This window comes from Salvelinus namaycush, chromosome 31 (assembly GCF_016432855.1).
Source record: "Salvelinus namaycush isolate Seneca chromosome 31, SaNama_1.0, whole genome shotgun sequence".
Taxonomy (NCBI): domain Eukaryota; kingdom Metazoa; phylum Chordata; class Actinopteri; order Salmoniformes; family Salmonidae; genus Salvelinus; species Salvelinus namaycush.
The window spans coordinates 33,693,599-33,717,915 of NC_052337.1; the positions used below are offsets into that span (position 1 = coordinate 33,693,599).

The window sequence follows — 24,317 nt, forward strand, 5'->3', positions numbered from 1 at the left end:
TTATCTATAACCTTCACTTTCTCTTGGTTCTATGATAAAGAAGCAGGTTACAATTAAGTTATTTTCTATAGTTTAATCTTTTCAAGTAGTAGCAGCAGCGGCAAGTTCTACAACAGGTTCAGTGGAAAGTCATTCAGGGCAGGTGGGGAAGAGACCCACCTGTTTTGAGCCCCACCTATTTTGCCTGTTTTGTATGTTATTTTGGCATTAATACATGTCACATATCAGTTTGCAAACAATGTAAAAAATAAAATAATAATTGAGTTAATATAGCCGCATACAAACATGGTCTCTTTTTTTGCTTTCTTGAGTAAGGCAGCTCCAAAATGCAGGTGTTTCAGCCTATTTCAGTGCTTTCTGTGGTGGTGGGGCAGCCAGCGGCAAATATGGAGTGTAGGGGTTGGTAATGTTCTCTAGTTCCGCTGTGATTGGCTCTGTTCTGTCACTCATGGGGACACTACTTCTCACTGCAAAATCTAAGGGTATATCTTGAAAATTCAAGCCCCTTGGATGCTGCCATGGAGTTACATTAGAAGTGCCCATCCAAGAAGGCTCAAGGTCATTGACCAGAGATAAAATTATGTGGATCATGTTATATCTACAGTAGCTTTGATTGGACTGATCATGTCAACATCATACTTTCAAAATCTTAGCTAGCAGTCATCATCATGAATCAAGTTGACAATCTACTGGCAAATCCTTGTCATATGAAGAGAAATTATAAATAAAATGTATCGGTGCTCATCGGCCATTGGACATAAACATTACACAAGTTGGAAAAAGCAAATTCAACAATGAGTGGTTTGGAAGCAATCAGTGGCTAACTGCAAGCATTGCAAAGCAATCACTAGCCTGGTATTCAGTGGAGTGGGTGTGTGGTCCCAAGTTTGGGTTTAAGGGTCTCTTTTCCAAGCTTAAAAGGATAAACATTCAACATTGGCCATGCTGTCAATCCTGCATGACCTGCTGCGCTCAAAACAACTGGAAACTCGGAAATATGAAATATGACTTCAGTGAGTTCAATGACAACTGGGAACTCTGGGGAAAAAATGAACTCCGTCTGGGAAAATAAGTTTTGAACGGTCATCCAACTCGGAATTGCAAGTCGGGAACTTGGGCCTCTTTCTAGAGCTCCAACCTGAAGATCACGAACATCATCATGAGTCGACCTTATTTTTTCCGAGTTCCCATTTGTCTTGAGTTGAAAGCACCATTAATCCAGAGAATGCCAGACTTCGATGACAAAGTTTGATGACAAAATTTTGCTCACGAAGGGTTGCAGCGCCACCTTCCTGTTCAAGTGAGCACAGCACAACAATGTGAGTCCAAAAATGTATTGTATGCTGCTGCATAAATTATGTAATATCCCAGAGAGATATGTATACTGTAGCTAAGAAAGTAATACTAAGTGTATGTTGTGTAGTAACACATGTGCCTCGCCCTAATAATTTGGTCCCTTTTCTCATAATTTTGCCTACTGTTCTGACTTGGTGGTGCACATGTAGCCTATAACGTGTTTTAGAGAAATGTAATCATTGAATATTGTAAGAGCTTTCATTGTCTGCTTATATGCACCCTTTATTTACCCTACGGTTCTGACTTGGTGTACAAGAAGAATACTGTAAGAATGGCCCATGTTCTGAATTCTGTCACTGCACATTTAAAAAATGCTTAACAGATGGATATATTCGTCATAGCTCGCTCATTGTCTTAATCGAAATTACGGATTGCCTCTTTTCTGCTCGTCGTCCCCTTATCAAATCAAATCAAATTCATTTATATAGCCCTTCTTACATCAGCTGATATCTCAAAGTGCTGTACAGAAACCCAGCCTAAAACCCCAAACAGCAAGCAATGCAGGTGTAGAAGCACGATGGCTAGGAAAAACTCCATAGAAAGGCCAAAACCTAGGAAGAAACCTAGAGAGGAACCAGGCTATGAGGGGTGGCCAGTCCTCTTCTGGCTGTGCCGGGTGGAGATTATAACAGAACATGGCCAAGATGTTCAAATGTTCATAAATGACCAGCATGGTCAAATAATAATAATCACAGTAGTTGTCGAGGGTGCAGCAAGTCAGCACCTCAGGAGTAAATGTCAGTTGGCTTTTCATAGCCGATCATTAAGAGTATCTCTACCGCTCCTGCTGTCTCTAGAGAGTTGAAAACAGCAGGTCTGGGACAGGTAGCACGTCCGGTGAACAGGTCAGGGTTCCATTTCCGCAGGCAGAACAGTTGAAACTGGAGCAGCAGCACGGCCAGGTGGACTGGGGACAGCAAGGAGTCATCATGCCAGGTAGTCCTGAGGCATGGTCCTAGGGCTCAGGTCCTCCGAGAGAGAGAGAGAAAGAGAGAATTAGAGAGAGCATACTTAAATTCACACAGGTCACAGGATAAGACAGGAGAAGTACTCCAGATATAACAAACTGACCCTAGCCCCCCGACACATAAACTACTGCAGCATAATACTGGAGGCTGAGACAGGAGGGGTCAGGAGACACTGTGGCCCATCCGATGATACCCCGGACAGGGCCAAACAGGAAGGATATAACCCCACCCACTTTGCCAAAGCACAGCCCCCACACCACTAGAGGGATATCTTCAACCACCAACTTACCATCCTGAGACAAGGCCGAGTATAGCCCACAAAGATCTCCGCCACGGCACAACCCAAGCATTTCCGTGGCCTCCAACTGCTCTTAAACGCTAGTAAAACCAAATGCATGCTTTTCAACCGTTCGCTGCCCGCACCCGCCTGCCCGACTATTATCACCACCCTGGACGTTCCGACCTAGAATATGTGGACAACTATAAACACCTTATACCACCTTATACCACCCACCACTGCGACCTGTATGCTCTAGTCGGCTGGCCCTCGCTACATATTCGTCGCCAGACCCACTGGCTCCAGGTCATCTATAAGTCTATGCTGGGTAAAGCTCCGCCTTATCTCAGTTCACTGGTCACAATAACAACACCCACCCATAGCAGACGTTCCAGCAGGTATATCTCACTGATCATCCCCAAAGCCAACACCTCATTTGGCCGCCTTTCCTTCCAGTTCTCTGCTGCCAGTGACTGGAACGAATTGCAAAAATCGCTGAAGTTGGAGACTTTTATTTCCCTCACCAACTTTAAACATGAACTATCTGAGCAGCTAACCGATCACTGCAGCTGTACATAGTCCATCTGTAAATAGCCCACCCAATCTACCTACCTCATCCCCATACTGTTTTTATTTTATTTACTTTTCTGCTCTTTTGCACACCAGTATCTCTACTTGCACATCATCATCTGCTCATTTATCACTCCAGTGTTAATCTGCTAAATTGTAATTATTCGCTCCTATGGCCTATTTATTGCCTACCTCCCCATGCCTTTTGCATACACTGTATATAGACTTTATTTTTTCTACTGTGTCATTGACTTGTTTATTGTGTTATTGGCTTGTTTATTGTTTACTCCATGTGTAACTCTGTGTTGTTGTCTGTGTCACACTGCTTTGCTTTATCTTGGCCAGGTCGCAGTTGCAAATGAGAACTTGTTCTCAACTAGCCTACCTGGTTAAATAAAGGTGAAATAAAAAAATATATTAAAAAAAACATCTCAATTGTCAGTAGAAGCCACATTTGTTTAAAAGAGCCAGCCATATCAGCCATGTTTTTTTAAAGGCAGTAAATGAGGCTGAATGAACTGTTTCACTGCCAGACAAGGCTCCGCTGATAGCCAGGTGTACCAGTTGTAAAGTGTTGGGACTGCTACTAAAATCGTCACTGAACAGGTAGGTTACTTCTCCATCACTTCACTTGTCACACATCTCTCACAAGCAGGTAAGTATGGAAATGTATTTTTCGCAATAAGAATCCCAAGTGATGCAAAAATAAAACATCTCAAATTACATAACATATATTTCTTATTTCAAAATCATGCCAGCCTTCTGTGTTGAGACCGCGCCCACACGATCATGGCCAAGCCTAGTTAACGATGCTATATCGTGGCAGCCTATCACACGCAAGCTTCTGCATTCGCACTTTGTTGTTTTGCATGCTCTGCCGCTAGAAAAAAATGCTTTGCTTTCTCTCGTTTGGATGAGGACCACACCAAGGACTTTTCTGGACCAGGCAAAACTCAGATTCCGCTCAACAATTGAATCCGACCATAACTGCATACCAATTTACTAATGACAATGATGGATTTACACCGATCGACGTATTTATTGGAATAGTGAGGGAATGCGAGCACCAGTAGATTTGGGTTGTAATTGTCCTACACATAGCGATATAAATTCGATTTGAGCCGACTGTTCGTCTAGCCATTTCATTATGTCAGGCATATCAATCTTGGCATGTGTGATGATATATATTCTTTCTTATGGATATTATGTGGTAGCAAGTGTCGAGTCTGCGAGGGATGAGTGGAATTTTGAGTCTGTAAATCTGAATGTGGACCTCTCTCGAGTACTCAAGAAAGTGAATGGACGTTTTTTGTCTGTTGCCATAGACGCGAGTCTAGTCGCTGAAGAGAAGTTCATGTACCTTTTAACGTGAGTAAGGCAAGCTTTAACGTTTCTATTTTTGGCCGGTGGTGTAAAGTACTTAAGTAAAATACTTGAAAGTACTACTTAAGTAGTTTTGAGGGGTATATGTACTTTATTTTAATATTTATATTTTTGACAATTTTACTCCACTACATTCATAAAGAAAATAATGTACGTTTCACTCCATACATTTTCCCTGACACCCAAAATGACTTGTTACATCCCGAATGCTTAGCATGACAGGAAAATGGTCAAATCCACGCACTCATAAAGAGAACAACCCTGGTCATCCCTACTGCCTCTGATCTGGCGGACTCACTAAACACAAACGTTTCGTTTGTAAGTTATTTCTGCCCCTGGCTATCCGTAAATAAAGAAAACATCGTGACGTCTGTTTTGCTTAATATAAACATGTGAAATGATTTATACTTTTACGTTTGAAACTTGAGTATATTTCATCAGTTACATTTAACTTTGATACATAAGTATATTTAAAATCAAATACTTTTAGTAGTATTTTGCTGGGTGACTCACTTTTACTTGAGCCATTTTCTATCATGGTATCTTTTACTTTTACACAAGTATGCCAATTCGGTACTTTTTCCACCACTGTTTTTGGCACAATTGTAATTGTGTGTGTTTTATAAAATTATTACCATTAGTAAAAATAAATAATTGACGAATATATTAGAATCAGCCAGGGTCTTATTTATTATGTTGTTTTCAGTTACTCACTCGAAGTTGTTTTTGTCTTTAGCCTAACAGAAAAACAGTTCAGAGACCAGCGCTACATAATCTTATGAAACTCCAGAAATACTGAACTAAACCTTATTTAATTCCACAAGGTCTCCAAAGCTGAGGACATTGGCAAAAGCTTTGACCCCAGCATTTCTGAGATTTGGAGGGACAAGACAAGATTTCATGACCTTCAACCCAACATTTTTACATTCAAACGAGAATCACAAAAACTCTGTGTTTGATGCAGGTAAATATGGCATACATTGTCACTCATCTCAACTGTGTGTCACATTACACCACAGACATTGTCAGGCATAATGTAATATCTATAAATTGCAATAACAGCTATTTTGATGTGTGTGGTTTGACTGTGGTCACTTGACTCCTCAGCATGATTCCTGTTTTTCATGAGAGATAGAACAGTACGTTGATTCACACAGAGTCAGCTTGAATGCACGCAGTAAACCAGGCAGATCTCAAGCAATGTCATTAGTTTGAGGTAGATCTTAGGTCATCAGCTTCTGAGTGACTCACAGCCACTTGGTTTCTGGTTCCTGTTTGCTAATCTGCTGTCAGATGACATATGTGAAAGGCTGGAGCTGCCTCCACTACTGGAAAAGAGGCTGAAGCAGGAATGGACTCTACAGGAAATACTTCTCGACAAGGAGGACTTGCAGAGGAAGTATAGGAGTGTAAAGTTCACAGGTATGAACCGTGGTCATGAAGGTAGCATCAGTCTAGCTCACAACACACTGGCTCTTTTGTTTAGCTGTTATCTTGGAACCACCCCATTTCACTTGAGCAAATTCACAGAAAGAAGAAAACAACATTTCAAGTGTATTTTTTCCCCTGACAGAGTGTGCAGTGGATCTGCTCTACTCTTTTACAAACTGCTCTGGATTAGACCTCATCTTTGGGCTCAACGAGCTGCTCAGGACCTCTGGGAACTCCTGGGACAGCAGCAATGCCAGGACCCTCCTACAGTACTGTGAATCTAAACAGTACAGCATGTCCTGGGAGCTGGGCAATGGTAATAATTTTGAGGCCCCCAGTATTTACAGTGTTATACTAACTAAGCCATCTTTCATTGTGTTAATGACTGAAACAGGGAATTCTCAACTATTGATTTAGGTATTGTAAGGTTGGTAGAACAAAAATCCTGTCTCCCTTTAGAGCCCAACAGCTATGAGAAGAAGGCAGGGATCAGGGTGGATGGATATCAGCTCGGCCAAGATTTTGTTCAACTCCGCAAGATTCTGCAGGAATCCAAACTTTACCATAACACTGGACTCTATGGACCAGACATTAGCCAGCCCCGGGACCACCGGAGAGACTTACTGGAGGGGTGAGAGTTTGTCCCTTTATGTAGCCTATATATAAAGTAGTCCCAATAAAGTCCTAATGGACAGGCTGTTGTACTAACTAAAGTAATAGTATTGGAAGTCTCCTCAATCAATGTAAGAAGCATCTTGACACCAAACGGTTGTTGCTAACTAGAAAACTACAAAAGGAATTGAATTAAAATATGATTCTACAATTGAATTACGACATGTGACCTGCATACCTTTCTATATTCATCAAGGTTAAATATCACTTCCACTGTAGTGGGAGACTAACCTCTTGTTTGTATAGGTCATGGGTGTTTTCTGTCATTTCACAGCCGTATTATACAATAAACCAGAGTTTGTTACTGCTTCTCTCCTTTATATCCACCTACTGTATGTCTATACCCAAGTAAGGCTGTGGTTCAAACCTTAAAGGGATACTTTGGGATTTTGACAATGAGGTATCCACGAGTTCATCTGAATCTGAAGAAGTAGATAAAGGGCCTCATTACCAAAATCCCGAAGTATCCCTTTAACTGTTAATCGTTACTCCAACTCATTAATCTCTTATCTAAAAGGCACAAAGTATTCCAAACATATCCTGGCTCTTTCCCCTATTGGGAAACTGCATTATTTTTACAGTCTATGGGACAAACTCTCATCCCCCGAGTGTGTCTCCTGTGGTCTAGGGGCAGGTTAATGTCGGATCAATAGATTCTTCCTACATAACCACCAATCATGTGGGATATGTTGAACAATCGTATCCCATTTACTTTTCATAGGTTCTTGGAGAGTGGGGCAGAAGCAATTGATGCATGCACCTGGCACCAGTAAGTTGAACTGTCACTTGTGTAGCATACAATGCTAAGGTCAGATGTCATGTGTTGGTGCCTTTGACTTTGACGCAAACACAGAGGCTGAACAAACACAGGAATAGTTTGATTGTGCCTGTGATGTTGGGTACGTGGGTTTGCCACAAGGGGTAAGAGGTACTTAACATAACTGTTTGTAAAGGCTTGCACTGACCAGACTTCACATCCCACTGGGCACAGACGTCAGTTCAATGCCTAGTTACGATTTACCTTTGGTTGAGTTGTTGACTAACGTAAATTCAACGTGAAATCATCTAAACATTTCACCATGTCATCACCATGTCATTGGATTTAGGTTAAAAGTTGCATTAAAAAAAAAGACAAAATGCCCTTATGTTGATGACTTAAAAAACATTCTATCAGTTTCCCACGTTGATTCAACATCATAATATTTTTTTCTTTGGGGTTGAAAGGGTGTGGAAATGGCCTCCCGGGTGGCGTAGCGGTCTAGCGGCCTCCCGAGTGCATCGCAGTGCTAGAGGCGTCACTACAGACCCGGGCTCGATCCCAGGGTGTATTGGAACCGACCGTGGCGGGAGTCCCATAGGGCGGCGCACAATAGGCCCAGCGTCGTCTGGATTAGGGGAGGGTTTTGGGGGTGGGGGGGTTTACTTGGCTCATCGCGCTCTAGCGACTCCTTGTAGCGGGCCGGGCGCCTGCAGGCTGACTTCGGTCTTCAGTTGAACAGTGTTTCCTCTGACATATTTGTGCGACTGGCTTCCGGGATAAGAGGGCGGGTGTTAAGAAGCGCGGTTTGACGTGTCATGTTTCGGAGGACGCATGACTCAACCTTCGCCTGTTGGAGTTGCAGCGATGAGACAAGATTGAAATTGGGGTGAAAAAGGGTCAAACAAAATAACAATAAAAAATACAAATAAATGATGTATTTGATCAATGATGTGGTTTTTCCCCCCCGGTGGTGTGAGTGTGTCAGATGAGAGATATGGTCTACACACCATACAATCTGAAAATGTGATTTAATTCATAGTGATTCTGTTGTGTTTGATATAAAGATATACTCATCCTTGATTACTCTGCCCTTCTGTTAGTTATTATGTCAATGGAAGAGACACGTCTCTAGAAGATTTCCTAAACCCTGAGGTGCTAAACACGTTGGCCTTAAAAACACATGAAGTCATGGAGGTAATGAAGAAAAAGTTAACAAATGTACATGTTTATAAATGTACTATGAATGTATTGCAGTTCAGTGAGGACTTTAAATGGTTCTTTTGTTTCGTGTGTCCTCAGACCATTGAGCTGACCTCCCCTGGGAAGAAGGTGTGGCTTGGAGAGACTAGTTCCGCCTATGGAGGCGGGGCTAAGGGCCTGTCTGACACATTTGTTGCTGGATTCATGTGAGTCTGTGTATGTTGGCGTTGATCAGGATATAGATAGACCCAGTCAGTATCACACCCTGATACCATGTGATCATTTTCATCTGGATTACTCTGGAGGTTGTAACAGTCAGGCTAGTCTCGCTTGCCAGACTCATGGTGCTCCACTGTGGGAAGAGAGACTACAGACCTGCAGCCTCATTACACTGGCGGTAGTTGAGTCAATTGTGTTGTTAGTCTACTCTCATGGAAGGGAATCTCTGCTATTCCAGAACATGTGGTTTTCATTGAATTTACAGGTCACCTGTGAGCCTCATGATCAGCCTTTCAACCATGCCCTGTTCCAGGAAGACTTACAATAGTAGTCTCACATGCAAAAAAATGAAAGGAATGCCACATGATGTATCCAACATTGACTTAATCAAGTGTGAGGGCAGTCGGTTAATACGAAGGATTACATATTGCATTCTCATTGAATAAGGTTGCTTGTATCTAAATCAGATGATATGTGTCAGAATCTCATTCTTTGCAATAAAAACATTATAAGGTATTAAAGTACTGTATGTGGTGTAAAATAATATGTTTAATGATTACAGGTGGCTGGATAAACTGGGCCTGGGTGCGAAGCTTGGATTGGATGTTCTCATCAGACAGGTTTTGATTGGATCTGGGACTTACCACCTGGTAGATGAGAACCTGGATCCACTTCCTGTAAGACAAATTCCTGTTTATTCTCCTCTGTATTCTGAATTCCTGAAAAAACACCAATGATCCAAGTATTTGTTGATTGTGACAATAGTTTGTCTATTCTATGAATTTTCCCAATTCTATATACGGTCAGGTCCATGATTATTGGCACCCTTGATAAAGATGAGCGAAAAAGGCATTATTAAATAAATAATACAAATTCAGCTATATTGTATACTCAATTTTGTGAATATTCTTCACAGAGAAAGAGATTTCTCAGAGAAATATATATATTTTTAACAAGTAATAAAAAAAGTCTATAAAAGATTATTGGCACCCCTGTTTTCAATACTGGAACCTTACCCTTGCAAGGATAACAGCACTGAGCCGTTTTCTAAAATGTTTTATGAGATTGGAGAACCCATTGGGAAGCATTTTTGACCATTCTTCCACACAGAATCTTTCCAGATCCAAGATATTCTTAGTCTGCGTTTATAGACTGCCCTCTTCAATTCAAACCATAGGTTTTCAATGGGGTTCAAGTCCGGATGTTGATAGTCTTTTTTGCTCATCTTTATCAAAGGTGACAATAATTTTGGACCTGACTGTTTAATCACTTATCCGGTTTATGGCTGTATCACTTTGGCAGGATTACTGGCTATCAGTTCTGTACAAGAGGCTTGTTGGACCAGAGGTGCTGAGTATAGAAGCCTTTTCCATTTTGGGAAAGACGAAAAGAGTACGGGTCTACCTGCACTGCACTAACAAGAAAAGGTATTCCACAATCCAGCTGTATTTAAAATGAAGCCACAACCTGTGTTTGTGTGTGAGACATGTGAGCAACCATCCTGACTGTTCCTCGATGTTCTCTCTACAGCACAAGCTACAAAAGTGGAGCAGTCACATTGTTTGCTCTGAACCTGAGTAAGGGCCCTGCGAGGATCTCTGTGCCTGTTACAATCTCTAACAGTACTGCCGAGGCCTTCGTTCTACAGTCTGAACAGCCTGGCGAGGAGGGACTCTACTCCAAGTAGGCTACCAGTAACCTTTATTCCCATCAATGGGGCCACTAATCTTAAGTTTGTCGCTTTTCATTATTACAGTTCAAGGAAGTGTTTGCTTTTGTCTTGCCTTGAATATTGTCAGTGTAAAGATGCCGTACTACTAAAAATAGAAAGGAGAGTAACAGTGTGCTGTGATCTCCAGGTCTGTGAAACTCAACGGAGAGGTGTTGAAGATGGTGGATGACCGAACTCTTCCATCGCTCCAGGGAACTCCTCTTCCTGCAGGAGAACATCTCAGACTCCCTGGTTATTCCTTTGCCTTCTATGTCCTCAGTGAGGCTCAGGCGCTGGCCTGCCGATGACCCCAATTGGAGAGGAGAACTTGAGAAGATGGAGGTAAACTCACTATCTAAACTAAGAGAAGGAAATACTGTACTTGACTATTGCGCTAAACACAGCTGTATGACTTTGCCAAAGAATGTAAACCAAGTGAATGTGGTGAAAGGATTCGATCATCTTTGGAAAAAACGTTTCATCTACATGTAATACATTTTTGTATATTTTTCAACATGTATAAATAGTCTTAATACCTTGTGAGTAGGGTTTTAAAATTTCAGAGGACTCATACGGTTTCACTCTATGTCTTGGAAGAAATTGCTGTTCAGGAAACACTTAAATGCAATACTTGTTGTACATAAATTATGTTTCATATTTGATGCCAAAAACTTTAGACTGAACTCAACTTGTTTACGCTCTGGTTACTTGATTTTCTACTCGGTAATGTTAAGAGGTTGAATTGTGCAATTTTCTATTTTGGTACACTGGGATACAACTCTGTTATAAACTTTTTGTGTGTGATATATTTGTACAACATCATTTGGATGAGAAAATAAATACAGTAATGACTTCAAAGCATGTAATGCTATATATGGTTTACTTTTTTGGTTTTATATTCTCAGTATATACATATTAACTTCGGTTGAATCAGAGAGAGGCAGCAAGGCAACGAGTTATTCACATTTCAAACACAGATCAACCAGTAGCACCTGTCTGATGTTGACAGCACTAACATAGATCCTTTACTCCTCCTGTTCCTCTCCGTGTGTGATGATGTAACAGAGGGATTTGTAGTCCAGGTGTCCTGCTGGGTCGAAGGTAGACGATTGGAACATCTGTTTAACCTGAAAGGTTTGCAGACATATCAGTACAGTATCCGGGTTTTCATCTCTTAGATACAGTTGAAGTCAGAAGTTTACATACACTTAGGTTGGAGTCATTAAAACTTGTTTTTCAACCACTCCACAAATTTCTTGTAAACAAACTATAGTTTTGGCAAGTCAGTAAGGACATCTACTTTGTGCAAGTAATTTTTCCAACAATTGTTTACAGACAGATTATTTCACTTATAATTCACTGTGTCACAATTCCAGTGGGTCAGAAGTTTACATACACTATGTTGACTGTGCCTTTATTAAACAGCTTGGACAATTCCAGAAAATGATGTCATGACTTTAGATGCTTCTGATAAGCTAATTGACATCATTTGAGTCAATTGGAGTTGTACCTGTGGGTGTTTTTCAAGGCCTACCTTCAAACTCGGTGCCTCTTTGCTTGACATCATGGGAAAATCAAAAGAAATCAGCCAAGACCGCAGAAAGAAATTGTAGACCTCCACAAGTCTGGTACATCCTTGGGAGCAATTTCCAAACGCATTGAAGGTACCACGTTCATCTGTACAAACAATAGTACGAAGTATAAACACCATGGGACCACGCAGCCGTCATACCGCTCAGGAAGGAGACGTGTTCTGTCTCCTAGAGATGAACGTACTTTGGTGCAAAAGTGCAAATCAATCCCACAACAACAGCAAAGGACCTTGTGAAGATGCTGGAGGAAACAGGTACCAAAGTATCTATTTCCACAGTACAACGAGTCCTATATAGACATAACCTGAAAGGCCGCTCAGCAAGGAAGAAGCCACTGCTCCAAAACCGGCATAAAAAAAGCCAGACTACGGTTTGCAACTGCACATGGAGACAAAGATTGTACTTTTTGGAGAAATGTCCTCTGGTCTGATGAAACAAAAACAGAACTGTTTGGCCATAATGACCATCGTTATGTTTGGAGGAAAAAGGGGGAGGCTTGAAAGTCAAAGGACACCATCCCAACCGTGAAGCACGGGGTGGCAGCATCATGTTGTGGGAGTGCTTTTCTGCAGGAGGGGACTGGTGCACTTCACAAAATAGATGGCATCATGAGGGAGGAAAATTATGTTGATATATTGACGCAACATCTCAAGACATCAGTCAGGAAGTTAAAGGTTGGTCGCAAATGGGTCTTCCAAATGGACAATGACCCCAAGCATACTTCCAAAGTTGTGGCAAAATGGCTTAAGGACAACAAAGTCAAGGTATTGGAGTGGCCATCACAAAGCCCTGACCTCATCCTATAGAACATTTGTGGGCAGAACTCTGTCAGGAGGAATGGGCCAAAATTCACCCAACTTATCGTGGGAAGCTTGTGAAAGGCTACCTGAAATATTTGACCCAAGTTAAACAATTTAAAGGCAATGCTACCAAATACTAATTGAGTGTATGTGAACTTCCGACCCACTGGGAACGTGATGAAAGAAATAAAAGCTGAAATAAATCATTCTCTCTACTATTATGCTGACATTTCACATTCTTAAAATAAAGTGGTGATCCTAACTGACCTAAGACAGGGAATTTTTACTCAGATTAAATGTCAGTAATTGTGAAAAATTTGAGTTTAAATGTATTTGGCTAAGGTGTATGTAAACTTCCGACTTCAACTGTACCTGAGCTGCTAATGAATTGCAAATTAAGTATGTGTGTTTAGTGAGTCTGTCAGATCAGAGGCAGTAGGGATGACCAGGGATGTTCGGTTGATAAGTGCGCGAATTTGACTATGTTCCTGTCCTGCTAAGCATTCAAAATGTAACAAGTACTTTTGGCTGTCAAGGAAAATGTATTGAGTAAAAAGTAAAATATTTTCTTAAGGAATGTAGTGAAGTAAAAGTAGTCAAAAATATAAATAGTAAAGTACAGATACCCCAAAAAACTACTTCAGTACATAACCCTTAGCGTCAGGATCGAACATTCTGAAGGTGTTGAGAATGATGTCTTCTGGATCTGTTCCATGCAGCTTCTCTCCAAACAGGTTGAGGAACATGGTGAAGTTGATGGGACTACTAGCCTCTTTGAGCATGTCTTCTAGCTCATTGTTCTTCACATTCAGCTTACCTGGAGGATAATTGAGATATCAAGCATCACCACCATTCAAACAACCATTAGCTGTTTTACAGTAAGTGAGCATTAGTGAGGTCGAGCACTGATGTTGGGCGATTAGGCCTGGCTTGCAATCGGTGTACCATTTCCTCCCAAAGGTGTTCGATGGGGTTGAGGTCAGGGCTCTGTGCAGGCCAGTCAAGTTCTTCCACACTGATCTCGACAAACCATTTCTGTATGGACCTCACTTTGTGCACTGGGGCATTGTCATGCTGAAACAGGAAAGGGCCTTCCCCAAACTGTTGCCACAAAATTGGAAGCACAGAGTCGTCTAGAATGTAATTGTATGCTGTAGCGTTAAGATTTCCCTTCACTGGAACTAAGGGGCCTAGGCCGAACCATGAAAAACAGCCCCAGACCATTATTCCTCCGCCACCAAACTTTACAGTTGGCACTAAGCATTGCGGCAGGTAGCGTTCTCCTGGCATCTGCCGAACCCAGATTCGTCTGTTGGACTGCCAGATGTTGAAGCCTGATTTATCACTCCAGAGAACGCGTTTCCACTGCTTGAGAGTCCAATGGCGACAAGCTTTTCGCCACTCCAGCCGATGCTTGGCATTGCGCATGGTGATCTTAGGCTTGTGTGTGGCTGCTTGGCCATGGAAACCCATTTTATAAAGGTCCAGAGGAACAGTTATTGTGCCGACGTTGCTTCCAGAGGCAGTTTGGAACTCGGTAGTGAGTGTTGCAACCGAGGGCAGACAATTTTTACACGCTACACGCTTCAGCACTCGGTGGTCCCGTTCTGTGAGCTTGTATGGCCTACCACTTCGCGGCTAGACATTTCTACTTCACAATAACAGCACTTACAGTTGACCGGGGCAGCTCTAGCAGGGCAGAAATTTGACCAGCTGACTTGTTGGAAAAGTGGCATCCTATGACGGTGCCACGTTGAAAGTTACTGAGCTCTTCAGTACAGGCCATTCTACTGCCATTGTTAGTCTATGGCTGTGTGCTCGATTTTATACACCTGTCGGCAACTGGTGTGGCTGAAATAGCCAAACCCACTAATTTGAAGGTGTGTCCACATACATTTGGCAATTGAAATAGTGTATCATTTAAATACTGACCAGGAGATTCATGGGTGTTACGGATACAGGTATCCTGGGGGTATTTGTATTTCTCCTCTGTCCTAGTAACAGGTGGCAGTCATCAGTCGCATCAATCTGAAGACACACCTCCTCCTGTTTCCCTTACCCAATCACATCCCCTTTCCCTTGGTTTAAAAACCCAGTCAGTTGTTTTCCCAGGGTCTCTCTCTCTCGCTCTCTGGATTTGCTGAAGACCACATTCTTTCATACCCCACAGTTTAGTTTGTTTGTGCGGATACATCTCACATTGTCTGTTATCATGTGAGTATGTACTGCTGTGGTGTATTATTGTTGGTTTGTTGGTGGGAAAAGGGGATAACCAGCCAAGTCGCCCTTGGGCATACATTACCCGTAGGAAAAATGTGTCTAAATACCCTAGTTAGAACTGGGGTATTTCCTTGGGTCCAGCTCAGCCCCTTTTTCCCACACCCCATTACCGTGTGTTTGACAATAAACCTAAAGTGTTTGACGGTAGGTTTAGGTTGTCTGTGGATTTCTTTTAGTTCTCACTGTTCCTTTTCACTGTTGTGATTTGCATGAGATATGTTACGGGTCTCGTTTCCCTCCCCCCCTAGACTCCTGGGAGAAGGGGGTTCGTAACAATAGGTATCCTTCAGATCTTCTTTGTCAATGAACCCATCTTTGTCCTGGTCGATAAGTGTGAACACCTAGCCCAGGGAAAGAAAAGGCTTACAGAATCTTTTATGAAAAGAACAAACACCATATTTTTCCTTACTCACTATGGTTGGGCACGTTGTTGTGCTTCCTCATAACATGACTTATGACGAACCACATGATATTTGTTATATCATGTGTGAGCTAAATTCTGCTTGAACATGGAGAAGACATTGGAGGATGCTCTCTGGGCTCTCGTGGCATCCCATTCCTTCTTCTTGGTCTTTCTGCTGGCCTAAAAATAGGTATTTGTTTAGTTTTGTTAAGTGTTCATTACCATGTATTAATAGGGCACATAAGCAAAATAAACTCTCAGCATTTCTTCTATGTATGCCTTAAGTTGTAATACAAATGTCATTGTTTTTAATTATGTACAATTGTCTTACTTTTCCACAAACAATTAAAATGTGCAATAACAGAAGCCACTCAAACAAGTCTTTACACACTCAACATTTTTGTCTCTGCAGAAGTGACGCTGTTACTCCAGTGAATGTGCCTAAGTGATGAGAGGAGACAGCTTAAATATAACATCGGTCTGTAAAACAGAAACCCCAAAACTGGTTCAGGGATGACTGCTGCCGTGTAGCAGGCCCCACAGGGGAAAAGGCTGCTCTACACCCTTCATTTTTTATTGTAGTGCTTCATATGGGCTTTATATGGGGTGTGAAATGATCATGGGGTGTGAAATTATCATTTAAAACTAATTATCCAATGGTACTGTACATTTTGTACGAGTCAATGAGCAGGACCTACAATGAGAACATTCGCTATTGTATTAGTAGAATGAAGACTGAATGTATGATTGCTTTGTACAACTCAGAAGATGAGATATATGAGATGGCACATACAGTATAATCCATATGGGAACATAGTGGGTAAATACTACCTTCATGGAAAAACGCAGCAACAGCACAATGTGGCCACCTTGTGGTGCTATAACTTTGTCTGGGAATAGGCCGCTACTCCACAGCAGGCAAACTGTCAGGAGGCTGACAGTCACTGCATTCTGTGACTGCTGCAGATCCTTTTGCCTACTGCCATTTGAGATGATCTAGTTATCAACATACCATTATCATGAGTAATGGGACAAATGACAGGTAATGTGCTTTGACACTTTTGATCAACCTCTTGGATAGTTATTGGTAATGCTTCCGCTATCAAGGAACCACCTACATCTGGAATTGTGCCTTTGCTGGATGCATTACTTTTACCCCTGTATAGGATTTCCTATTTCCACTACACATTGCCTGGCATTGCAGCGCTGATGTCCAGAGACGAACTATTCCTGAGTTCACATTTTAGCAGAGGGTTCATTGTGCACTGAGTAGGCCTCGATAGAGAGTGGACTGAAAGTGAGAAAGAGCACACATAGGTAGACCTGGGCAGACTCACATTGCCTGTGCCTCCGGGGGAATAGTGAGGCCTGCACGCCAATAAACACAAACAAACTCTCTGACCACAGTTCTAGACTTGCCCACAGTCTCATTAGCCGGCGCCGTCTGCCGTTTACCAACAGTTCAGAGTAGAGGTCACTAAAATGTGCTGATGCAGGCAAAACGATGTATATTTTAGTAAAAAATCCATAAAATTTGCATTATGCAAATATATGCAAGTGCTATATTTGTAAATGCACATTTCATGGGATGCACCTTGGAATATTCTTCAATTGTTTACGTTTTTTGCTATCAGGACAACTATCTTGGTAAAGGTACATCATATCTTCAAATGATGTTCTAAAGAACTGTCATATGTTTTAATGACAGTATATTAAGAACTTGTTGCATTAGGTTATGCGCACATCAAACGGATTGCACCTTAATTAATAGCCTAGTAGCCAATCTCCAGTTTGAGCTGCATGCCATAATGAAACTGCACTGGTAGTGTACTCGCACATACATGATTAGGTGGGCGTGGCACTATTAGGTTCAGGTTCCATTTCACCCATTCAAACCTCTAGCCTGCGCAGTGTCTCTTGTCCATGTAGTTCACCGGTACGCGATCACGCATGAAGGAACCACGTTATTCGTGAGTCGGGAAGCAGGGTATCCTACTAAACAGAGGATATAATAGTGAGCTTTTTGACCGGATTTTATTTAAGAAACGAAATCTACGTTTACCTATTTATCCACCCGGAAAAGTATATTCGTTGCTCACGGACATGGCAAAGGCATACAAACTGTACGTCGGAATAGCCACAGGTAAGAGGCACCGTTTTGTGTACCAGTTGAATAACTCTTCAACCTCACACTAACTTTATTTACTCATTGTAACTGAATATAATTGCCTATAATCTGGTTAATAACTGACTTAGTACTGTTTTACAACATCAATCTCAAGATTGTATTTCCTTTTATATTTATATCTTTCAGGTATTAGTACAATTTTCTTTCTTATATTACTTCACTAGTTTTCGTTTATTCAAACTCTAACTTTGGTATATGTAATGTAGTCTGTAATGTAGTCCCGTGTAGCTCAGTTGGTAGAGCATGGCTTTTGCAACGCCAGGGTTTTAGGTGCGATTCCCACGGGGGAATAGTATAAAGAAAATATGAAGATGTATGCACTCACTACAGTAAGTCGCTCTGCTAGCGTCTGCTAAATGACTAAAATATAACTAATCTTATGTGCCTGTCTATACTGTGATTGATAGCAGCAATTAACATGCTGGTGTGACTGATGATCAACAAATGATCCACCACTCCATAGCCCTCTATTAGCAAATAGAGTACCCCAATGCACATGCCAACAATATCCAAACCAATAACATAGACTATCAATAACCACATCTGTTTGCTTCATAGATACAGTAGCTTTATTCCATTACCCACATTTGTATCATGGCTGGATTTTGTTGTCCTGAATATTATGAAACACTAACAGTGTTGTTGGATTGAATGCAAGACTATCTTTAGTAAGGTTATCACAGTGTTGGGAATCCCAGAAACCCAACACCCAAGCCGGGGGAATTACTGTCAAATTACTGTCAAAGATTAAGTTCCACAACCTTTGGTCTGTCCTTAACTTTCAGATTCTAAAACAATTTAATTGTATGGATTTGACTTGATGTTTGGGCATTGTGCGACCAGCTCTGTTTGTTTTCTGGTTGTAGTTTTGGCCCTATGCAAATGCTCTCTGGCTGAATGGAATGCAACTGAGGAGCCGGCCAACAAGACTGTGTCCCGCCATCACCAAGGCAACACAAACAACTTCACAGGTATATTGTTTCCCCCCCAGAGAAACATAAACTTATGGAGGGATAATCATGCCATAAAAGTTTGTTTGAAGTTTGAAGAAGGCGCACATAAAAGTGTTTCTTACCATCTGACATGCACATGTGTTAACGTGTTTGAATTACTCAGGTTTAGAAGCAACCTGTTGGATTAGAAAATGAATGCCTTTGTGATTACATACACGGTAAGTTTGTAAAGAGACTAAGTGCCCTTGAAAAACATTCTTATACTAAGTATTCCTGCTCTGTCATTAAATTGAAGGCCGTACTCCAGGAGTGCGTCATTCACACAGTGGTTCATTCAAACAGTTGGAATATCAAATGCTTCTCCACCCAGCCCTTTAGTATCAGGAGGAGGTGTCATGTACCATCCCCAACAGAGACCATAGTGCAAATTAAAGCCTTCTTGCCACCAGTGACCATGCAGTCATTACCTTTCCTGTGAGTGGAATTGTGAAATGTAGCACCAGCTTTGTATGTGCACTGGGTTCGGTTCCTCACTGCTAATTAGATGTGCATAGATGGCAGGCTGACATCAGGTGTCAATTGAAGCAGCCTCAGTTAGGGCCTCCACTATTCAGGATTTGTCAATTGCTGTTTGATGATAATCCTCACAACTAAGAGGTCTAATCAACTACTGATCGTACCATTGTATTTACCCACATGGAGGGATACAGGGAAGTTTATTTTATTAGGGGGAGGTGGGGGTAGTTCCTGATTACCTCTCTGCAATGTACTATTCTTCTTATGTTCAGTTTACATTTGTTAAATGTTTTGTATTTAACCTTTATTTAACTAGGCAAGTCAGTTCAGAAAAAATGATTGTTTACAATGACAGTCTACCCCGGCCAAACCCTAACCCGGACGACACTGGGCCAATTGTGCGCCGCCCTATGGGACTCCCAATCACAGCCGGTTGTCATACAGCCTGGAATCGAACCAGGGTCTGTAGTGAAACCTCTAGCACTGAGATACAATGCCTTAGACCGCTGCGCCACTCAGGAAATCAGTTGACCAAACAGCAGCATTTCCCAGCTACTTACTTATTCCTGGGAAATATGGCATGATGACTGACTGCACATACAGCTACTCAGTTAAATACCTAGATCAATTTACACCTGCTGTTCCTTTGTAACCAGATCCGCACCTATTCAATATTTAGGTCATTTTAAAGGCATGCTCTCATGTTTCACACTACAATTAGGGCTTTCTCCCTCTCTGTGATGTTAATTAAGCCTCATTATTCTTTTACCCACCCAATGACTCACTGGAAGGGAATAGAGGAGAATAACATAGTGAAAGAAGGTTTCCATCCTCTTTACTATAGTGGTCAGAATGTTCTGTGTGTGTATATCTACACAACTATCAAATTAGGCTGAGGAGGATATCAGTTGCTTTTTATTTTGACAGAATTTCATTAGTTATAAATCTGTAAATGACACATTATTATCCTCAATCACACCAGTCTTGCCCCAATGGTCAGTTCAGTTTCTAGTCCTTCCTCAGATCATGATGCCAGAAGCCTATTTATATGACAAGTCACACTGGCCCCCCTGAGTCAGGTTACTAAGGGAAAACAGGAGCCTCATGACAAGTTTGAAAGGGGGCTCTCACTTCAAACGTATATCTTATTCTACATCACCTTCTCAATGCAATCTTTTTGTAAGAAGGGTATTATATATCAAATTAGTTACTTTATAATCCCCCTTTCCCCTGTATTTGTCTCTTTGCGCTTGCCATAGACTCGATAGAAACTGCAACTCAAGCCAAATGGAGCGGCCATTTCACCAAATGTCCAAAGGAGTTCAGGAATTACTGTATCCATGGGTCGTGCCGCTTTGTGAAGGAACATGACACTCCTTCATGCAGGTAAATCAACTCACCCGACCCTTACTGTGGGCCCCAATCATTTATCTGTACATCTGTTCAAGGCAGACGGTCTCAAGCCAAGAACATGCTGCGTACTCAACATTCACTGCAGTGAAAACATGTTTAATTTGTATATATTTTGTAGCAGAATTATTATCCATTATTATTACAAGTATGAAGTTTGTGTTCATGATAAAGATGTTTTGTTTTTACTTTCATGTCTGACAAGTAACACTGAAATCCCTCATTGACCCTGCTGAATGTACTGACCTTGTTTACTGTGACCCTGCACAGAACACATGCACTTAAACTAAAACAACAAGGCAGATATATGGAACAGCTAGAATAGCTAATTTGACAGACCAGCATCTGCTTGTTTTCTCATAGCCCAGGTGCTTCAAGTTATTTCTTTGTTTTTCTTTCGGGCGACAAGAAATAGGAACAATAAACAAACTTGTTGAGCACATTTTAATCACAGCAGGTGAATTGTGTGTTTGCTCTGTCTCAGATGTGAAAAAGGGTACATTGGGTCCAGGTGTGAGTATGTTGATTTGGCCTGGCGTATAGGAGACCAGCGGCAGATCATCATAGCCTGTGTGATAGCAGCGTTGGTCTTCCTCATACTGCTCATCATATTCATCTGCATCTGTGCACAGTGAGTAAAATACACATTCTTTAAGTAGCAAACAGACAGATTTACTTTATGTTGCAACCTTCCTGTCCGTGGGAGTATGTGTGCGTGCGTGAGAGAGTGGGAAAGGTGGACATACAGCTTCATCACCTCACAGCCTGTCATACTAGCCCTGGGATGGGACGTAAGGAATCTGTGTGTATTCCATGAATGGCCAAGTTTTAATGAAACGCTTGTGGCCATGTTACCTTTGGTTTTCATCAAGCTGTATGTATCTGCCCTGCTCTCCCCTCTCATTTTTACCCAAAAGAGAGACAGAGTGCCACGTGTTGTATCAGTTTAACAAAAGAGTCTTTTGTGCTAAACAAATACCTTACATAACTAAACTCTGTGATACTGCGAGAATGTTTTGGTGAATAGCTCATGTCAGAGTCAAGACAGATGATACCATTCTCAAAGAACATAATAAGTAAATGATGTCATCACAAATTGGAATGGGTTACTTTCTAATATTCTTCTTCTGTCTCAGTCGACATAAACTTTGCAGGCGGAAGAGGAGAAGAAAAGAGGAGACGAGGAATGGAACCGAGAAGCTCAATATGATTAGGATGAACACAAATGGACCGCATGAAGCTTCATCAGATTCAGTCGAAACCTCAGACATCAATGCAATATGATGCGGTATGTACTGTATGTCTGAGTTTCCAAGACATCTTGGACATTTTTCTGACCTTTGATGCCCCTTTATCATCATTACCCTTAGTTTGTTCTCTTGTTGTGCCAAGACACACAGCTTCTCCGGCTGTTCTGAATCCAGTGGTATTGTAAAAGACAATTCAAAAACTGACTAGACCCCTCTTGTTGCTGTTGGAAGGTGATATTCCCCAGTTGCATCAAGCCAAGCATCACATTCTAATTCTGCTCACATCTGAAGGGAGGCCCTGAATGGGAATAAAGCTGGGTGCTTGGCACTGCCTAAGCCCATCCTTGAACACATTGATACATATTACACAGACAGAGAGGGAGAGCAGTAGACAGAGAGGGAGAGCATTACACAATGTTTCCACACCCTATATAGCCCATTTTCTGTGTGGGCCAGGCCGGTGGCAGGGTGACTTAGTATCTGAATTTGGCTGTAACAGTCAGATCAAAGCAGACGTGCAGCTGGTTCCTCACTATGCCTGCCTGGCTGCCTGTCCCTACAAAAGGTAATATGAACACACACAGACCAAACAAGACTCGGGGCATAATGATGGATGTGGAGCTGTTAGTGGTGTTCAGAGGCTGGGTCTGACAAGGAATCTGGGGTCATTTTAAACATGCTATCCATCTCTCTTTTAACTGCTTATTCCAGTGCTTATACAAAAGCTGCTCTGTAATTGTGTGGCAAAAACAAATTTCACTTCTATAGTAACAACTGTCGCTTTTATCTTCCAGCGACGGGGTCTATAAATGGTATTCTCCTGCCGGACGGGATGATGGCCTTGGTTATGAGTGAATGTTGGAAAGAGAGGGTGCTTTAACGTCACTGAGGAGATATACAAGCCTGTACTCTCCAGCTGCTTTTCACTGCCGACCATAGTCTACAATATGGACAGTATGGACTCTGTTCTGTGCAGAAATATAGTACAATACAAGAGAGACTGTTATGGTCACCATGAATCCACAGAGATGGATCAACTAAAACAGTATCTCCCTATGCGTTCTGTAAATGTGATAATGTGATGAAGTTGCCCTTATAGACTCATTTATGCAAACAAAATGTGCATGGTCATTAAATCACAATAAGTTAGAGTTAAACCTTTTTTTTAGTTTATGTATCATGGACACTGAGCTCTGCCTTTTTATGGACTGTAACCACCTCTTATTTGGGCATAGATTTAATGATTAACATGTATTCAAGCTAAAAGTCCAGGTATTCTTACTCGCGGATGTGGCGTGTTATAATGATGACTCATGCCATGTATGTGGGACGGATTATACTATGTCTAATGCAGGTAAATAATCAATATAATAAATAGCTGGGTGCTTACATTTGCTCTATTTTACACATGTATAGTGTGTATTATACACATGTGTATTGGAATTTGTTTTGTTTGTTGCATATCCCACTCCCCCTGAGAGTGGGGTCATAACCAGGGATCCACCATTATTGACAGAAACCCTGGAGCAAAAAGCAATGCTCAAGAGCATATCGGCAGATTTTTCACCTAGTTGGCTCGGGGATTTGAACCAGTGATCTTTCGGTTACTGGCCCAACGCTCTTAACTGCTAGGCTACCTGCCGACCCTGATGTCACCTTATGTAACACACTGTACATTGTGGTCCATTTGACATTCCTTGAACACATGCTATTATAATGATGTTAATATTGTTATTAAGCTCTAATAGTTTCCAGCAACTGTTTGATGTATATACATACTGTATATTGTTACATGTAATCAATGCGAAGAGACTCCTTCTATGGGCCAGGGTTGATGTTACTGACTTAAGTTGGAGGGTGCCCAAATTTGGGTGAGAAGGCTACAACGAAAACTTGTAGTGAGCGCATTTTATCTTTATATTTCGAGACATGTAGTCTCCTTGCTACCAGAACAACCCTGCCTGTGTGTTAATTTGTGCAGCTGTAAAGTAGTCCACTGTTGAAGAAGATTTTGGGGTTTCTCAGCATCCCAGAGTTTCACAGCGTGTATGCAGCCCTTCACTTCTTCAGCTATGCAAAAGTTAAACATTTTCATTAAAACATTTATTTGTGCAGATATGTTATTTTATCACGTTATTTTGGGAGACTTTGACTAATATTGTTCTAAGTCAATGTGTGTGAGTTAATGATGATGATTTTTTAATAGTCAAAGGAGCTTTGAACAACTTGCCTGTGACCGGAAAGTTCTGTGTATCCCATGATGTGCCTCAGTAGAGTTTCTTCCTCCTCAACCCTGGTCCTGACACCCTTGTGTAATACGGTACCATCCCTCTGACTTGATTGCACTTTCCTTTGTGTAGGTGCTGTTGTGCTGCTAC

At 41.6% G+C, this 24,317-nt stretch overlaps 3 protein-coding genes across 3 annotated transcripts; 2 read left to right on the top strand and 1 right to left on the bottom strand.

Annotated features, from left to right (window-relative positions):
* The first annotated feature begins 4,097 nt into the window (after positions 1 to 4,097).
* On the top strand, positions 4,098 to 11,017 carry hpse (heparanase). The gene is made up of 12 exons (XM_038971321.1): positions 4,098 to 4,539; positions 5,379 to 5,518; positions 5,848 to 5,976; positions 6,128 to 6,301; positions 6,445 to 6,616; positions 7,379 to 7,426; positions 8,518 to 8,611; positions 8,717 to 8,823; positions 9,399 to 9,513; positions 10,139 to 10,263; positions 10,367 to 10,519; positions 10,696 to 11,017. The coding sequence occupies exons 1-12, from the start codon at positions 4,319 to 4,321 to the stop codon at positions 10,853 to 10,855; spliced, it is 1,638 nt and encodes a 545-aa protein (XP_038827249.1). The 5' UTR covers positions 4,098 to 4,318; the 3' UTR covers positions 10,856 to 11,017.
* A 555-nt stretch (positions 11,018 to 11,572) lies between these two features.
* On the bottom strand, positions 11,573 to 17,465 carry LOC120025564 (myosin light chain 5-like). The gene is given in 5 exon segments (XM_038970121.1): positions 11,573 to 11,674; positions 13,587 to 13,762; positions 15,491 to 15,560; positions 15,683 to 15,802; positions 17,454 to 17,465. Coding segments are annotated over 5 exon segments (480 nt in total).
* A 260-nt stretch (positions 17,466 to 17,725) lies between these two features.
* Positions 17,726 to 24,051, top strand: btc (betacellulin, epidermal growth factor family member). The gene is made up of 6 exons (XM_038970122.1): positions 17,726 to 17,765; positions 18,677 to 18,781; positions 20,539 to 20,665; positions 21,174 to 21,320; positions 21,826 to 21,977; positions 22,734 to 24,051. Exons 1-5 carry the CDS (start codon positions 17,726 to 17,728, stop codon positions 21,971 to 21,973), a joined length of 567 nt encoding a protein of 188 aa, XP_038826050.1. The 3' UTR covers positions 21,974 to 21,977; positions 22,734 to 24,051.
* The last annotated feature ends 266 nt before the right edge of the window (positions 24,052 to 24,317 follow it).